The 18,726-nt window shown below is 36.0% G+C and overlaps 1 protein-coding gene across 14 annotated transcripts in view; it reads right to left on the bottom strand.

Moving 5' to 3' along the window:
* The window catches only part of SLC4A10 (solute carrier family 4 member 10), a 339,170-nt gene that overhangs the window by 122,310 nt on the left and 198,134 nt on the right, over positions 1-18,726 (bottom strand). For all 14 annotated transcript variants that reach the window (XM_023730462.1, XM_023730463.1, XM_023730460.1 and 11 more), the window contains 2 exons: positions 18,076-18,214; positions 6,070-6,230 (listed from right to left, as the gene is read on the bottom strand). In XM_023730462.1, the coding sequence (XP_023586230.1) occupies positions 6,070-6,230; positions 18,076-18,214 (300 nt within the window). The remainder of the gene's footprint in view (positions 1-6,069; positions 6,231-18,075; positions 18,215-18,726) is intronic.

The raw sequence follows: 18,726 nt of genomic DNA, 5'->3' as shown, positions 1-18,726 counted from the left end.
GAGAAATAAGAGCCATCACATGAATAGATATATGCACACTCTTGTTCATTGCAGCACTGTTCATGATAGCAAAAAGATGGAAACAACCTAGGTGCCCATCAACTGACCAATGGATAAACAAATTATGGTATATTCACACAATGGAGTACTATGCAATGATAAAGAACAACAATGAATCCGGGAAACATCTTATAACATGAAGGAATCTGGAAGGCATTATGTTCAGTTAATTTAGTCAGTCACAAAAGGACAAATATTGTATGAGACCACTATTATAAGAACTCAAGAGAAGGTTTAAACAATAGAAGAAAACATTCTTTGATGGTTACGAGGGTGGGGAGGGAGGGAGAGGGTTAGTCACTAACTAGATAGTAGACAAGAATTATCTATATGAAGGGAAGGACAGCACACACTACATGGTAAGTCAGCACAACTGGACTAAACCAAAGCAAAGAAGTTTCCTGAATACAATCGAATACTTCAAAGGACAGAGTAGCAGGGGTGGGGGTCTGGGGAACATGCTTTCAGGGGACATCTAGGTCAATTGGCATAACAAAGTCTGTTAAGAAAATGTTCTGTATCCCACTTTGGTGAGTGGCATCTGGGATTTTAAAAGCTAGCGAGTGGCCATCTAAAATGCATCAATTGGTCCCAACTCACCTGGAGTAAAGGAGAATGAAGAACACCAAAGTCACAAGGAAAGTATTAGCCCAAGAGGCAGAAAGGGCCACATAAACCACAGACTGCATCAGCCTGAGACCAGAAGAACTAGATGGTGCCTGGCTACCACCAATGACTGCTCTGACAGGGAACATAACAGAGAGTCCCTAACAGACTGGGAGAAAAGTGGGGTGCAGAGCTCAGATTCTACTAAAAAGACCAGGCTTAATGGTCTAACTGACCTGGAGGATCCCCAGAAAGCACGGCCCCCAGACTCTCTGTCAACCCAGAACTAAAACCATTCCCGAGGCCAACTCTTCAGACAAAGATTAGACTGGACTATGGGGCATAAAATGATACTTGTGAAGACTAGATACATGAGACTAAATGGGCAGCTCCTGTCTGGAGGTGAGATGAGAAGGCAGACAGGGTCAGGAGCTGGTTGAAAGGACACGGGAAATCAGGGGTGAAAGGTAGAGTGTGCTGTCACAGTATAGGGAGAGCAATTAGGGTCACATAACGATCTATGTATAAATTTTTGTATGAGAGACTAACTTGAATTGTAAACTTTCACTTAAAGTACAACAATAAAAAAAAAGAAAATATCATGGCTTGGGTCAGGCACACTGTAGTCCTCAAAGCGACATCTTTGCTTTTTAACACTTGAAAGAGGTCTTTTGCAGCAGATTTGCCCAATGAAATATGTCATTTGATTTCCTGACTGCTGCTTTCATGAGCATTGATTGTGGGTACAAGTAAAAGGAAATCCTTGACAATGTCAATCTTTTCTCCATTTATCATGATGTTGCTTATTGGTCCAGTTGTGACGATTTTTGTGTTTTTTTTTATCTTGAGGTGTAATCCCTACTGAAGGCTGTATTTTTTGATCTTCATCAGTGAGTGCTTCAAGTCCTCTTAGCTTTCAGCAAGCAAAGTTTTGTCATCTGTATATCTCAGGTTGTTAATTAGTCTTCCACCAATCTTGATATCATATTCTTCTAACTTCTCAGATTATTTGCTCAGCATACAGACTGAATAAGTATGGTGAAAGGATACAACCCAGATACACACCTTTCTTGATTTTAAACCATGTGGTCTCTCTCTGCTCTGTTCTAACGACTGCCTCTTGATCTATGTACAGGTTCCTCAGGAGCACAATTAAATGTTCTGGAATTCCCATTCTTTGCAATGTTATCCATAATTTGTCATGATCCACACAGTCAAATGTCTTTGTATTGTCAATAAAGCACAGGTAAAACATCTTTCTGGTATTCTCTGCTTTTAGCCAAGATCCATCTGACATCATCAATGATATCCCTCGTTCCACATCCTCTTCTGAATCTGGCTTGAATTTCTAGCAGTTCCCTGTCAATGTACTGCTGCAACTGTTTTTGAATGATCTTCAGCAAAATTTTACTTATGTGTGATATTAATGACATTGTTTGATAATTTCCTCATTCTGTTGGATCTCCTTTCCTTGGAATGGACAGAAATATGGATCTCTTCCAGTCGGTTGGCCAAGGAGCTGCCTTCCAAATTTCTTGGCATAGACAAGTGATCACTTCCAGCACTGCATCCATTTGTTGGAACATAGCAATTGCTATTCTGTCAATTCCTGGAGCCTTGTTTTTCGACAATGCCTTCAGTGCAGCTTGGACGTCTTCCTTCAATACTGGTTGTTGATCATGTGCTACCTGCTGAAATGGTTAATCATTGACCAATTCTTTTTGGTACAGTGACTGTGTATTCCTTCCATCTGTTTTTGATGCTTCCTGTGTCATTCAATATTTTGCCCATAGAATCCTTCAAAATTGCAACTAGAGGCTATAATTTTTTCTTCAGTTCTTTCAGCTTGAGAAATGCTGAGCATTTTCTTCTCTTTCGGTTTTCTAACTCCAGGTCTTTGCACATTTCATTAAAATATTTTTACTTTGTCTTCTTGAGCTGCCCTTTAAAACCTGTTCAGCTCTCTTCATCATTTCTTCCATTTGCCTTAGCGACTCTATGTTCAAGAGCAAGTTTCAGAGTCTCTTCAGACATCCATTTTGGTCTTTTCTTTTTCCCTGTCCTTTTAATGACCTTTTGCTTTCTTCATGTATGATATCCTTGATGTCCTTGCACAACCCATCTGGTCTTTGGTCATAGGTGTTCAATGTGTCAAATTTATTCTTGAGATGATCTCTAAATTCAGGTTGAATATACTCAAGGTAATACTTTGGCTCTTGTGAACTTGTTCTGACTGATGATACTGAGCTTTTCCATTGTCTCTTTCCACAGATGTAGTCGATTTGATTCCTGTGTTTTCCATCTGGTGAGGTCCACATGTATAGCTGACGTTTATGTTGTTGAAAAAGGTATTTGCAATGAGTAAGTCATTGGTCTTGCAAAATTCTATCATGGGATCTCCAGTGCCGTGACTATCACCAAGCCATATCTTCTAACTACTGATCCTTCTTCTTTGTTTCCAACTTTCACATTCCAATCACCAGTAATTATCAATGCATCTTGATTGCATGTTTGATCAATTTCAGACTGAGAAGTTGTTAAAATCTTCCTCATTTTTGGTCTTAGTGATTGGTACATAAATTTGAATAATAGTCTTATTAACTGGTCTTCCTTGTAGCCATATGGATATTACCCTATCACTGACAGCATTGTATATCAGGATAGATCATGAAATGTTTTTTTTGATGATGAATGCGATGCCACTCCTCTTCAATTTGTCATTCGCAGCATAGTAGACCATATGACTGTCCAATTTAAAATGGCCAATACCTGTCCATTTCAGCTCACTAATGCCTAGGATATCAATCTTTATGTGTTCCATTTCATTTTTGAATGACTTCCAATTTTCCTAGATTCATACTTTGTACATTCCATATTCTGATTATTAATGGATGTTTGCAGCTGCTTCTTCTCATTTTTGGGTCATGCCACATCAGCAAATGAAGGTCCTGAAAGCTTGGTTCCATACAGTCATTAAGTTCCACTCTAATCTGAGGAGGCAGCTCTTCCCCAGTTGTATTTTAAGTGCCTTCTGACCTGAGGGGCTCATCTTCCGGCACTATATCAGACAATGTTCCGCTGCTATTCATAAGGTTTTCACTGGCCAGTTTTTTCAGAAGTAGACTGCCAGGTCCTTCTTCCTGGTCTGTCTAGTCTGGAAGCTCGACTGAAACCTGTTCACCAAAGGTGACTCTGAAACACCAGTGACAAAGCTTCCAGTATCACAGCAACATGCAAGCCACGACAGTATGACAAACTGACAGATGTGTGGTGGTCATTATATATAGCCAATTCAAAACTCTTTTGGACTGACCAGTTTTCAAAGGTAGTGCCATCACTGAGTTAAGCAGCAGAAATAAACTCCTTATTTTGGGCAAGAAATTTAACCTTCTGAATATCAGTTTCTTTATCTATGATGTAGGGATAATAATTATAATACCAAACCCCGAGTTGTATCAAAAAGTTAAGAACTTCCTGTACTGCAAAGTTCTATGAAAAGCCCAGCTACTTCATTCTTAATTGGAATACAAAAATGTTTATTAGATTTTGGCAAAATCCTATAATGTAAACCTAAGAAATTGAGCTGGATAGCTACCGTTCCATCATTTTCATGAGGTTTGCTCATTTCTAATTTAGCCACTTCCTCTAAGTCTTGGTTTAGTGTGAACTATTACTGTACCCTATGTCCTTCTGAAAATTATACTGTACTTTATACAGTCTTTTAGGATCTAGTTGTGTATTTTAAAGGGTAACCTCTTTAAAAGTGTATGAAACTCAGGGGAGAAAGGCTTATCTTTCCTGTTTCCTTTTTGTTTAATGTCATGAGCCACAATATTTTCTGTACTTCCTTTTCTTTTCACGTATATTGCAATGTATGCCTACCTACCACCACCATTAACAAAATAAGTATTTTTTAAAGTGATCAAACTGCCATTAAAATTTGGGTGACATCCACCTCAAGCCATCTTTTTTTCTTCAGATAGCTGCAATGTGATAGAAGGAACACTGGGTTACGGTTTGAGGGTCTAAGAAGAAATCTGGGCTATGACATTTTTAGTTTCTGTTTTCTCATCAAAAAATGGAAATATCATCTACTTCATGGGGTTGTTCTGATAATTACACACATTATTTTTCTAATAATGCTGTATAATATGTTATCCTAACTTTTCTGAATCTTTCCAGTTTTCTTTGTAAAAATAAAGCTACAAACTCCACCATTGGCAGAACCTTAAAACACACACATATGGGGTTTTTGGTTGGTTGTTTGGTTTTTCTATCTCTACAATATAATTAAGATATTTAAGTATCCCTTGAGTCCTTGTATCCTACACTTCCCCAATAAATTCCATATGTAATTGCTTTTATTTTTCCAAACTAATAATTTTAAAAACCGAGTCCTTTTTTGTTTTTGTTTTTATTTTAAAAACCTCCAATAATAGTTTTATTTATATGCTTTCAAAGCTCATTCCTGTGAGTTTGTTTTTGTTTTGTTATTTTGTTTTTACCAAAATGTGTTTGTCGTGCAGACCAAAAGATACAGTTCTTTGACTCTATTTCTTGATACTGGTAATAAACCATAGGTAATATTCCATAGTTCTTGGTGCTTGGTAAATATAATTGCTGGTCTTACATAGCCATAACAGAATTCTAATCTAAATCATTCATTCCAGGGGCTAATCATAGTATTAAATTACAAAACTAATCTCACTGCATCACTTGGCTTTCTGTGGAATTCAGGAGTTTTAATTCAGTTTTAAAAAATGGCCATACCTTCCTATGTCCATTTAAACCAACACTTTCCTGTTTACTGAAATTTTTTCATTTGGTTATTTCATGTATTTAAACATTGAGAAGTTAATCTCTAGATTTAACTGTTTTGTTTTCCTTTAATTAGCTAGTGGTGGCAGTCTAACTAATTATGACAGTGAAAAACTAGAAATACTGAATGGGTATCAGGATCTCCAGAGATTCAGATTTTATTCTAGACCTACCACTAAACAGCTAGGCCATCTTTCTCTGAGATTCAGCTTCCTTTTTTCCAAAATTAAGGGCTAGGCAAAATGATTTTTAAGGTTGCATAAGGTCATCCTGTTTGGTAAAGTAGAAGGTCAGCAAAAATGAGAAAAACCTTCAATGAGATTAATTGACACAACAGCTACAATAATGGGCTCAAACACATCAAAGACTATGGAGACGGCCCTGGACCAGGCAATGCTTTGTTCTGTTATTCATAAGGTCGTCATGAGTCAGAGCTGACTTGACAGCAAATAACAACAACACAGGACAGTGATAATGAGAATTCATTTTCCGAAGTTCACACACGTATAGAATTACAAGTAAAAGACAGTAACAAAAATCAGCTGCACCCATAAGAGTAAAGAGACTGAGGGCAAAAAGATATACCTGCAATTTCTTCTAAAGTGTTGGCATGCATGTCCAGCAGCACAGTTCCATTCAGAATACAACTTCTCAACTCAAACAAGCTATGCAATGAAAGAGTTGCTACATAAGGCTTACTCCACCTTTCTCCTCCATCTTCCACATCTTCTTCAAACTTCAACCACCTAGGCAAAGAAACATTATTGTCGGCACATTGAATATTATTATATTATAGATGAATGATCCTTTATCCCAATAATAAAAAGTAGAAATAGAAAGATATTCATATTGCTTCTTGGTTTCATGGGTTTTGGAAGTATGTTAAAGCTAGCCCAAGTCACTTGGTCTATTTCATTTTAATTCCATTTAATGAGCATTGTTTTTGTAATCAAAAGATATATTGAAAACAAAGCAAAACTCATGTTATTTTCGTTAATTTTTCTAGCTCTGAAAAAAACATTTTAATGTAAAAGTTTAATCAGTGGTCACTGTAAAGCTATGTATAATGAATAAAGAGAGTATATTTTTTCATAGAAATATAATGATAACTGAAATAGATACAAGAGAAAATGGAAGATACTCATTTTTCTTTGGTGGGAAATCTTAAACCAGAATATTTGTTTCTTGATTATTTTTCCACTGAATTTTTAGGTAGGCTAGTATAATCTGGGGACATTTCGATAGGGAAAATCCTTACTAGGCCTGTTTGGATGAAATCTAGTGATCGAGGTCACTTCCTAGTGACTGAATATAGGAGAACTGAGCTCATCTCCCGTTACCTGGGTGCTCCTGCTAGGGATGGAGAATAGGAGAAGAACCTTGATACCATGGTGCTAAATGAGAGACCACTGCCTTCCTGGAGAGAAATGAATAGTACACATGAGTCGGAGTTGACTCGACAGCAACTAACAACAACAAAAGCATCCAGTTTTGCTTTTGAGCAAAATCAGTGGAAGAGATAGAAAGAAGGCAATGATTTTGCTGCTCAGGAACAAGTCACTCAATCTTTTCTCCCTTTAGGTACTTGCTCTCTAATCTCAATAAATGACCAATTTAATTTCACCATTTCTAATGAACCTTAGCCTAAATTGACTTTCTCTCCCCTTTCTATACTTAGCATATCCTTCATTCCTTCTCTCCTTAGTTATTTTTGGCCCTAACTTCCTCTCTCTGTGCAATATCACTCAAATTCTCTATGTGGCTATATTATTATTTTTATGTAAACAAATGACCCAGCTCTGCCAGGGAACAAATATGTGGGAGTAACTAGTTAGGGAATCAGTGGATCAGCCAAAAATAACTAACTAAAAAGGTTAATCGGAATGATTAATGTGCCCAAACCCAAACCCACTGCAGTCGAGTCAATTCCAACTCATAGCGACCCCATACAATGAAGTAGAACTTCCCCCATAGGGTTCCCAAGGCTGTAACTTTCATGGGAGCAGACTGCCACATCTTTCTCCCACGGAGCACCTGGTGGGTTCAAACCACCAATCTTTCAGTTAACAGCCAAGTGCTTAACGACTGCACCACGAGGGCTCCTTGATTGGTGTGCAGAGTGGCAAAATAGATCAAGAAGGCTATGGATCTATCCTCAGTGTCAGGAAGTGAAAAGGAAACCAGTAGTTTACAGAAAGAGAATAGATGTGCCTATCATAACTTTACAGAACACACAGAGGTTGAAAAAACTTATATTTAAGCCCCAAATCACTGACAGTATTTCTTCAGTTCTGGCGATTGTACAGGACATTTTTGTCTAAACAGCTAGGAATTTTGCATATTGGTGACTCTTAAAGTTTTTCAGCCCTTAACAGGTCCATAATACCTCACATGTCATGTGATGGTCTATAGCGTTGTTCATCAGCTACAGTTGGTTCTCTACCTCTTCTAGTAAGGAGTAGGCTATCACTAGCTGGCTCCCTTTTATTTGGGTGAGGTCATGTAACTAGTTCTGGCCAATGAGTTGTGAGCAGAAATTACACGCTTCACTTCTAGATTAGCGTATTTAATTGCCAGGATGAGATCCTCTGGAGCTCTCTCTTTCTCTGACATAGCAACCAGCAATGTTTGAGATAGAGGCTGCTCCATCAGCTAGGGCTCCTGAGTAACTACAATAAACACATAAGCAGAGCCTCTGCTGACCCATTTACCATGAGCCATAAATAAACCTTTGTGGTTTTAAGCCACGGAGATTGCAGGATGTTTATGATAGCATAATTTAGCCTATACCAACCAACACAGATCGACATTTTAGCTATTCATAAACCAAAAAAAAAAAAAAACCCGTTATCGTCGAGTCGATTATGACTTATAGAGACCCTACAGGACAGAGTAGAACTGTCCTGTAGAGTTTCCAAGGAGCTCCTGGTGGATTCGAACTGCCGACTTTTTGGTTAGCAGCTGCAGCTCTTAACCACTATGCTACCAGGACTTCCTTAGCTATTCATACCAGCATAAAAATCCTAGTTAGAATTAATGGTGAGAGTGAATATGATTTTGATAAATATAAATAAATCAATATTTCTTACAGAAAAAAAGGTAAGGCCATAGTCATAGTCGTATTATAAACGTCAATATCACAAGGATCAACTTCTTGGTGGACATTTTAAGACAGGATAGTATTATGGAAAGTGTCTTGAACTGGTTAGGACTAAAAAAGAAATCTAGGTTTTTGTCCTTACTCTACAAAATAAACAGCCGCGTGACCTCACGAAATTCTTTCAATTCCTCTGGGCTGCAGTTTTCTCATCTGTAAACTTTGACCTACTAAATGACTTATCCAAGGTCACCTAGCCAGTGATCTTATCAAACCTGGATTGAACTCCAAGTTGTTTTTGTTTTTTTCCAGAGTTTGTACCCATTTTACACCATATGACAATCACTTCAGTTGAATTTATGGTCCCTTTCAGCTCAAATGGAAACCGTGGTGGCATAGTGGTTAAGTGCTATGGCTGCTAACCAAGATTGGCAGTTCAAATCCACCAGGCAGTCCTTGTAAACTCTATGGGGCAGTTCTACTCTGTCCTATAGGGTCACTATGAGTCAGAATTGACTACACAGCAACAGGTCAGGTTTAGTTTCTTTCAGCTCAAATGTCTTATGCTAATGTCTATAGTGGAAATAATCAATGTAATGTTTCATTTGCATCCTGGTCTGGGACAATGTCAAGTTGAAAAATGTTCTTTTTTCTCTCCCTCTCTCTTTAAGTGAGCCACATTTGTTTTCTTCATTATCTACTGTGCTGAACAAAAATACATCTTTTTCCTTTGTGAGTAAGATTCAAACATTGTATTTTGTGGAATGGACTATAATGCAACTTTCCATAAAAAAAGTGGCATTAAGGGAGTGGATACAACTTTTATTTCCTATCACCTCGTATGCTACTGACATATAATGTGGTTTCCAGACAAAAAGAGCAAAAGAAAGGGAGACTATAACAGCAGTTATGCTTGTTGTTACTTTGACTAAAGAACCTTGTTAGATTTGAAATCTAGTTTCCAGTCCAAACAGTGGTAAAGAAGACTTAGGGTTATGAAAGGTTGAACAGTGTGATGTCTCTCTATGTGAAAAATGTCCTCAATTAAGGTTTCTGGAGCTATAGTACTTTCTGCCATCCTTATATATAAAACTGCTTCAAAACATCTTGTCCAAAATTTTAGTCAGTTAAAAAATACTGAAAACTGTGTTTGTACATTACTGAAAAAAAAAAAAAAAAGAAGTCTCTTAATTACCTAAGTATAACTCTATGAACTAGCCAATGCAATAATACTGTTTGCAAGCTGTAATAACTTTAATAATATATTCATTTTAAATATTATTTTATATACTATAAATATATTCATATGTATTGTAAATATACATTTAAAATATATTCATTTTAAAATTTAAAATTTTTTTCAACTACATTAAATGATTACTCTTTCTTAAAAGATTTATAGTTAAATTTTCCTCCCAGATAAGAGTGAAGATGATTAAATAAGTGACAAAGCATCTATATTATTTTATCTTGGCTCTTTTGAAAATAAACATTAAAATAATTTAAAAATCCTAAGAAGACAGTGCGTGTGCGTGCGTGTGTGTAGTTCCATGCATTTTTATCCCATGTATAGATTCATGTGACCAACACTACAATCAAAATACAGAGCTGTTCTATCACCAAAAAGGAACTCCCTCATGCGACACCTTTATATTCACATCCTCACCTGTCTGTTCCTATCCCCTTGCAACCACTAATCTGTTCTCCATCACCGTAGTTTTGCCATATTCAGTCTGCTTCCATAATATGGATATATCAGAGTTTGTTTAACCATTCAACCATTGAAGGACATTTGGGTTGTCTAAAGCTTCTATGAACATTCATGTAAAGGTTTTGGCATGAACATAAGTTTTCATTGCTCTTGAATTAAAAAATGCCCAAGAATGTGATTGGTGGGTTGTATATAAAACGCATGTTTAGTTTTATAAGAAACTGCCAAACTGTTTTCTAAACTGGTTCTACCATTTTACATCCCCATTAGTAATCCATGAGAAATCAAGTTTCTCCACATCCTTGCCAGCATTTGTTATTATAACTTTTTTTTAAATTTTAGCTATCCTATCAGGTGTGTAGTGGTATCTCATGGTGGTTTTAATTTGCATTTCCTAATGACTAATGGGGAGCCCTGGTTGCATAGTGGTTAAGACCTTGGCTGCCAACCAAAGGTTGGCAGTTCAAATCCACCAGGTGCTCCTTGGAAACCCTATAGGACAACTCTCCTCTGTCCTATAGGGACACCATGAGTTGGAACCAACTCAATACCACCTAACAACAACGACTAATGGTGTTGAACATCTTTTTATGTGTTTATTTGCCCTATGTATCTCATCTTTGGTGAAATGTCTCTTCATGTCTTTTGTCCATTTTTTAAATTTGTTTGTTTTCATACTATTGAGCTTTAAGAGTTGTTTATATATTCTATATCTATGACTTTTGTCTGATATATACAAACCAAAAAAACAGACTCATTGCCATCAAGTCGATTCTAACTCATAGTGATCCTATAGGACAGAGGAGAACTGCCCCATAGGGTTTCCAAGAAGTGGCTGGTGGATTTGAACTGCCAACCTTTTGATTAGTAGTTGAGCTCTTACCCACTGTGCTACCAGGGCTCCTTGTCTGATATATAGTTTGCAAATATTTTCATTGTGAAGTCCAATTTATCAATATTTTGTTTTACGAATTGTGCTTTTGGTGTCATATCTAAAACTTTATCTGCTAGCCCTAGGTCCCAAAGATTTTCTCCTATACTTTCTTCTAAAAGTTTTATAGTTTTTTGTTTTACGTTTATATTCATGATCCATCTTGAATTAATTTTCATATACACTGTGAGGTTTACATCAATTTTCATTTTTTCACCTATGGATGTCCAACCTTTTCCAGCACATTTATTGAAAATACTTTCCTTCCTCCATTGAATAGCTTTTTCCCCTTTGTCAAAAATCAGTTGGTCGTATTTCTGTTGGTCTATTTCTGGGTTCTCTATTCTGTTCCATTGACCTATGTGTGTATCTGAAAAGGCATTTTAAAAGTAAATCCAAGAGGACTGCTTTCTTCAGAAAGAAAAATCCTTTCTTTAGAATAATGCCTTTCAAATTGAGGGTCTGGTCCTCTTAGAAAAAAAGTGTTGAGTCCCTGGGAGTTCCAAGCAGTTTGGTAGTTAAGATGGCTAAATATATGCTATATGAATGGAAGGTTTGCTATAGCCATAGATTATATAATTATTACAACAGGAGGGAGAAGGTACTTGCCATAAAAATAAACCCACAAGTTACAAATATCAAGTTACTAAAGACATTAAACATTTCAAGATTCAATGCTTTATGCCAGCTCCAGAATGATGCCAAAAGCTTTACAGATATTTAAATGAATATTTTAAAGAGACTACATTAAAAATAATATCTATACGTAAATATATAAGTATATATCTCTTTTCTTTTTTACTTCCATTTCATACTTCAAAGATAAAAATTAACAGCTCTCGGAACACACCAAATTTTGTTTTAAGATTTTTAAGTCACTGAATATACTGTCAGTTGCAAGATGCTTGATTGCAGTTAATGACCTAAAGGGTTGCAATTTGTTCCAGTTTTCAGATAAACTCAGCTAACATTTACTTGAATAGCAAATCAAAGCAAACAAAGATTTCAAAGTCATGAGAGAGATGTAAGGGATGATGCAAAATAAATAAATAAATCAAAATTGTAGGCCAATGATGTTTTGTATGGAGAGAAGGATTTAAACTCTGAGTAGATTACTTTCATTCCCTTCAGTATGTCTGGATCTGTTTTTATACATGATTAGCACATTGCAATCTCCTTATACTAAACAGCAACATAAAATGGGTGTTTCATCAAATTGATTCTTTGAGAATTAAGTTGATGATAATCTCTTATACAATACACATGTTAAAATCTATGAAATAAAATTCTTCTGCAAATTAGAAATAGATGTTTTCCATAAAACTTCTTTATTCCTTTTGTTTACTCTATTTCCACTATTTCAGTTTAACTTTTCTAAGAATATTTAATTCTGATTCTACCCAAACAGAAAGTAATTTATAGCCTTGGGGAAAGTAAGGAATGTCTCAAGAAAAAAAATCCTCTTCTGAGGCTTTTTTGGGTAGAGTTGGGGATATGGAGGATGGGGGCATAGTCACAGTGTGAGCTAGAGAAAAGTATACATAGCATAGAGTGCCTGTGGTCATTTTAAGAGGACATGAAATATATCTAAACCTAGAGTCTATGCACTTTATCTATTCTTAATCCATATTGTCTTCACACCTCACGTTCTACTGAAAACTCTTGATCACTTGACCATTTACTAATTTTGAATATCAAAAGCCTTCACAGCAGCAATAAAATTGCTTTGATGTAATAATCCTTTTCCACACTACCATGTATGTATCAGAGCCTAACTGCTACCCCCTGCTTCGTCTCTTCTGAGCTCATTTGTGGAAAGCACTTTTAAAGAGTAACCACAGTGAGTCAAGCATGTTGTCTCCACAATTGCACAGCTGTGGTATCTTTATGTATGTTTCTATTAATAACATTATATGTTATTTATAAGCAGGACATTGTAATTACGTTGATTTCATTAGCCTTGTCATATGGCTTCTTTTAGGGTTTTTAAAAGTGAACAGCTGGTTTTCACAAAAAATTTATTAAATTATCATGATTCAAAAATTTAGCTTCAAAATCTAAAACTTTACTTCAGTTTTACTTGGCAACAGACAGTGGACATGAATTATTCAAGATGTGATATGTGACAGGTGCAATGCGCTGATAAAATGTCCCTTTTATTTCTACACTTACAGTAGAAAATTATTAATCCCACCTGGAATACTAACCAAAAGAAAGAAATGCTTCAGATGGTTATACTAATGAGTTTATTAGAATTAGATTTCATTTGAAAAATCAGAAGGAGTCATGAATTAGTTAAAATTAGCATTTTTTAGAAGAACAAGGGCAGCCAGAGCAAAATTACTTCTGCCACTTTAAAATCTACTACATTTCTAAGTCCTTAATAAACACGTTCTGTTCTTCCCCAAAGTGCTGTGTTTCAGCCAAAATTTATCTATCCTTCTCTTCAATATCTGTTACCATTTTGAGTGCTCATCAGAGGTCTCCCTGAACCTCAAAGAGATGTGCCATGCGTAAGGTTTCAGAAGCATGGCTAAGAACACAGTTCCTATCTATTAACATTAGAAAAAGCTACTAATTAACTAGATCATCTCTTTCGTTCTTTAGAAATACCAGCAATACATGTTGGTGGTTTGGGATATACATATAGCTGACATTGCTTAAGTCAATCCAACTGGAGCATTATAAAATCCTACCTGCTCAACTGTGACAGGGTGAAAACCAAAAAAAAACAAAACAAAACAAAACAAAAACCCATTGCCATTGAGTCTATTCCGATTCATAGCGACCCTATAGGACAGAGTAGAACTGCTGCATAGGGTCTCCAAGGAGCGCCTGGTGGATCTGAATCTAATTCTAGTATTGCTTCTGCTACCTCCTCACTTTACATGAGTGGACAAGTTACAAGGAAGTCACTGATTTGGAAGATGAAAAATCATCAACTATTTTAAGAATAAGAGAGTTACTCATGCCAAAATATATATTCTAATTTTACTTCTTAGTTATTTTATGAATGAGGGTGAAGAAAAGAATCTAAGGGAAATGCTTCCAAAAACTGCTTCTTAGCAAAACATTGAAGAGACCCTAACTAACCAGACCTGTCTAGTACCATAACCACAGGACTTCTTTCAAGTCATCCATGAAAAAACCTGTTTCTTGTTTCTGTGCTTCTAGGCTTAAACAGGGAGATGTACACTTCAACTTTCTCATCAACAACTCTTTAATCATGAAAGAGCAAAAGTTGTATTACTAACTTGTAAAGAAGATTATTATATATTGATTTTCTTTCTCCAAATAAATAAGATGAGCACATATGTTGTGATTTTAAAAGCCTCAAGTACTTAGTTTTTGATGCAGTTAGAAGAAAAAAATTAGAAGGTTCTCAATCTTAAAATCTACCAGGTTAAAAAAATACTTCAAATTTAGTTCTATATATAAAATCTTACCACAGAAAGCAAGAATCATGGGGAAAATTGATAAATTTTATGTAAATTTTCCATAAAATGGTAATTCACACAGAATAACATACCACCAAATTAAGGTATCCAAAAAGGGAAATAAAGAAAATAATCATTTGACATAAAACAGATAAAAGAAATAAACAAGTATTTCACTGGAAAAGAAATAAAAACACAAAAAGATGCTCAACCTCATTAATAAAGAGATGCAAATTAAAACAATGAGATTTATTTTTCATCTGTCAAATTAGCAAAAATTTTTAAAAGTCAGTGGCAAGGGTTTGGGGGAAATAAGCACTCTCATATTGTTGGTGGAAATGTAAATTGCCAAAACATTTTATGAAGGCAATTCTGTAGTATATATCAAAGTAAAAAAAAAAAGTCCGTTCTCTTTGATACATAAATTCCACTGTTAGAGATTTACCTTGCATAAATACTAATAAAATAATGCCAACATATATGTGTAAATGATCATTGTAGCAATGTTTACAGCAAAAAATCAAACAACATAAATGTCTATCAAGACTGGCTAAACAAAAGAAAGTTCATCCATATAACTGAATGCAATGTAGTAATTAAAAAAGGTTGAATAAATCTGTATTGCTGATGTGGAAAATATCCCAAAATATATTACTAAGTAAAAAAAAGTAAGGTGTGAACACTATATTATATAATTCCTATCATGTAAATAAAAAATGATATGCATTTTACATACAGATCTAAACATTAAAGTTTTTCTGGAAAGATGCACAAGAAACTGTTAACAGTGATTACTTCGAAGAAAGGGGATGTAAACAAGGGTGGAGGGATTTTTTTTTAATCTTTCTGTATTTCTTGAATTTTAACTATTGGCAGTTACTAGTTTTAATTTTTTAATGTTATAATGGTAATAGCCATTTTATTTTTTTCTATTTTCTTTTAGTTTTTTTTTTTTTTTTTTATTAAGGAGAGCTGTAAAAGCCACTCAAAATACATCAAACAAGAATTAATTGGGCCACAAGAGACAGAAAGGGCCACATAAACCAGAGACTGCATCAGCCTGAGACCAGAAGAAATAGATGGTGCCTGGCTACCACCAATGACCGCCCTGACAGGGAACACAACAGAGAGTCCCTGATGGAGCAGGAAAAAAGTGGGGTACAGAACTCAAATTCTAGGAAAAAGACCAGACTTAATGGTCTGACTGAGACTGGAGGAACCCCAGAAAGCATGGCCCCCAGACTCTCTGTCAACCCAGAACTAAACCATTCTTGAAGCCAACTCTTCAGACAAAGATTAGACTGGACTGTGGGACATAAAATGATACTTGTGAAGAGTGCTTCTTAGCTCAAGTACATACATGAGACTAAATGGGCAGCTTCTGTCTGGAGGTGAGATGAGAAGGCAGAGAGGGTCAGGAGCTGGTTGAATGGACACAGGAAATCCGGGGTGGAAACGAAGAGTGTGCTGTCACAGTACAGGGAGAGCAGCTATGGTCACATAACAATGTATGTATAAAGTTTTGTATCAGAGACTAACTTGAATTGTAAACTTGCACTTAAAATATAACAATAAAAAAAAGAATTAATTGGGACAGTATTATTTATAATATTTATTATCATGATTGAATAGTTCCACAATAAGTCTGGGTAGATAGAGTTAAGGCAACTATTAAATGCAACCACCAGTTTAACACAATCCAATGGAGTACTTTGGCTTTCAGAACACTGTTGCAATCTGAAGGCCACTAACAGATATGTCCAAAAATAAAAAAACAAAAAACAATAATTTCCTAACAATTAGAGCTCTCTGACCACAGAAGGGATAAATAAATTGCCCTTGAGTTGATTCTGACTCATAATGACCCTACAGGACAGAGTAGAACTGCCCCATAGGGTTTCCAAGGCTGTCATCTTCATGAAAGCAGATTGCCATATCTTTCTTCCGTGGAGCAGCTGTCAGGTTTGAACCACCGACCTTTTGGTTAACAGCTGAGCACTTTAACCACTGTACCACCAGGTCTCCTAGATGGAAGGCATAGCCTAAGAAAACAGTCAAACCCAGGTCAACGGATGTGTTCAAGCACATCCTGCTCCCTCTGCCTGGACTATAACCCCCTACCCCCACTTTTTTGCCTAGCTAAGTCCTAATCAGGAGTCTTTGGGTGGTGTAAACAGTACCATGCTTGGCTGCTAACCAAAAGGTTGGAGGTTCTAGTCCACACAGAGGCCTGAGAAGAAATGCTTGGAGACATACTGTTGAAAAATCAGCCACTGAAAATCCAATGGAGCAGTTCTACTCTGGCACACATAGGTTGGCCTTGAGTCAGAAATGACTTGACAGCAACTGGTTAAGTCCTACTCAGTCTCCAAGAGTTAGCTCAGGAATTGTCTCCTCCAGGGAGACTATCCAGATCCCCTCTCCTGGTTTAGATCCTTGCTACTCAAACCAAAAATATTGACATGACACTACCTAGGAGCCTGTTAGAAATGCGGAATCTCAGGCCCTATTCCAAGGCCTACTGAATCTGCATTTTAACAAGATCCCAGGTGACTGATACTTAAATTAAAATTTTGGAAGCAGTGGGGAAATGATGAAGTGTGCCCACAGTTCCTAGTGAACACGTGTACCGTAGCGCTTACACAACATTATTTACTCGTCTAAATCCTCCATTAGACTGTAAGATCACTAAAAGTAAGATATAAGATTTTTGTTTTGTTCTATATCCATTGCACCTGGCACATGATAAGTACTCCATAAACGTCCGTTAAGTAAATGAGCAAGTGAGCAAAAAAAGAATAACGAATAAACCCAAAATTTAGTTCATTTTTGTAGCAATTCATCAATCATATAGTTAGAATTGACTCGATGACACCTAACAACATAGTAATATAGAAATATCAATTACAAATGATAGATAAAAATAATTTTTTAATTATTTTGAAAAAACTACCATGTTTAAGTATATACATATCCTAGAAATATATTAGAAAATATTTTTACCCTCATCGAATAGTACATGAAATTCAGGACTGTACCTAAAGTCTCTTCATGATGTTTGTTCTTTCTTTATACAAGCCTTACACTCAAGTTATATATGATATCACTAGTTTGGGCATGAGCCAGCAGCCAAAAAGATGGAAATAAATTACTCTTAAATTTCTATTGTTTTGCTGATGACACACAAATTGCGTTACTGTTTATCTTTAAGACTGCAGCTGTTGCTGGCTCTGTGTCACTGTTTACTATAATTACTGCCTTTAGATTTCATTCTGACCCATATCCCATTACAGGATATGCCAGACCAGATGAGCAACTTTAGAAATCAGCAGCACTCACAGATGTTTGCAAAAAGTGTTGCATTATGAATCTCTAAATAAAAGGAAAATTCTTTTAGTAAACAAAAAATCCTCACCTGGCTGTTTCTCGCCACTCGGCATCTTCACCTTCACGCCAGCAAATCTCATCCAGTTCTGTGAAAAGGTCATGAGGAATGTGTTCCTCATCATCATCTTCAGTTCCGAGAATAAACTGTACCCGCTGAGATGGTGTGTCTATGGCAAACCGGAGACATGACATGCATTACCATAACTTCAAGCTTAAAATGTTCTAATCACCGCCTTCAGTACCACCCCTAAACTCACACCTCCCCGGACCCCCACAGCAACACTCATCCAGAGTAGACTCAGGAAATTAAAACTAAATTTAGCATTACATTAAGTGTAGCATCATTTAGGAGCATAAGCTTGTAAAATGCGAATTTATAATGTGTATCTATTACAAAAATAAAACAAATATGATGATCATTTTGGATTCCTTATATCACTCATCATGGAAACTATTTCTATTTCTCACACATTACACACAGTTTCTCTCCTCATGTATGCTATCTTTTCTGTATTACAATCAGAAGATTAGACTATGAGCAAATTCACTTACACCAAAACTAGGCTGAATATAATTTCATTTTCTTATCATTTTATTATATTTCAATTTTAAATTAATATATAATACATTTGACTTTTATGTGGTGTACAGTTCTATGAATTTTGACACATATATAAAT

The sequence above is a fragment of the Trichechus manatus genome, unplaced genomic scaffold, assembly GCF_000243295.1.
Source record: "Trichechus manatus latirostris isolate Lorelei unplaced genomic scaffold, TriManLat1.0 scaffold00036, whole genome shotgun sequence".
Classification (NCBI taxonomy): domain Eukaryota; kingdom Metazoa; phylum Chordata; class Mammalia; order Sirenia; family Trichechidae; genus Trichechus; species Trichechus manatus.
This window is presented reverse-complemented; position numbering and strand designations above follow the sequence as displayed.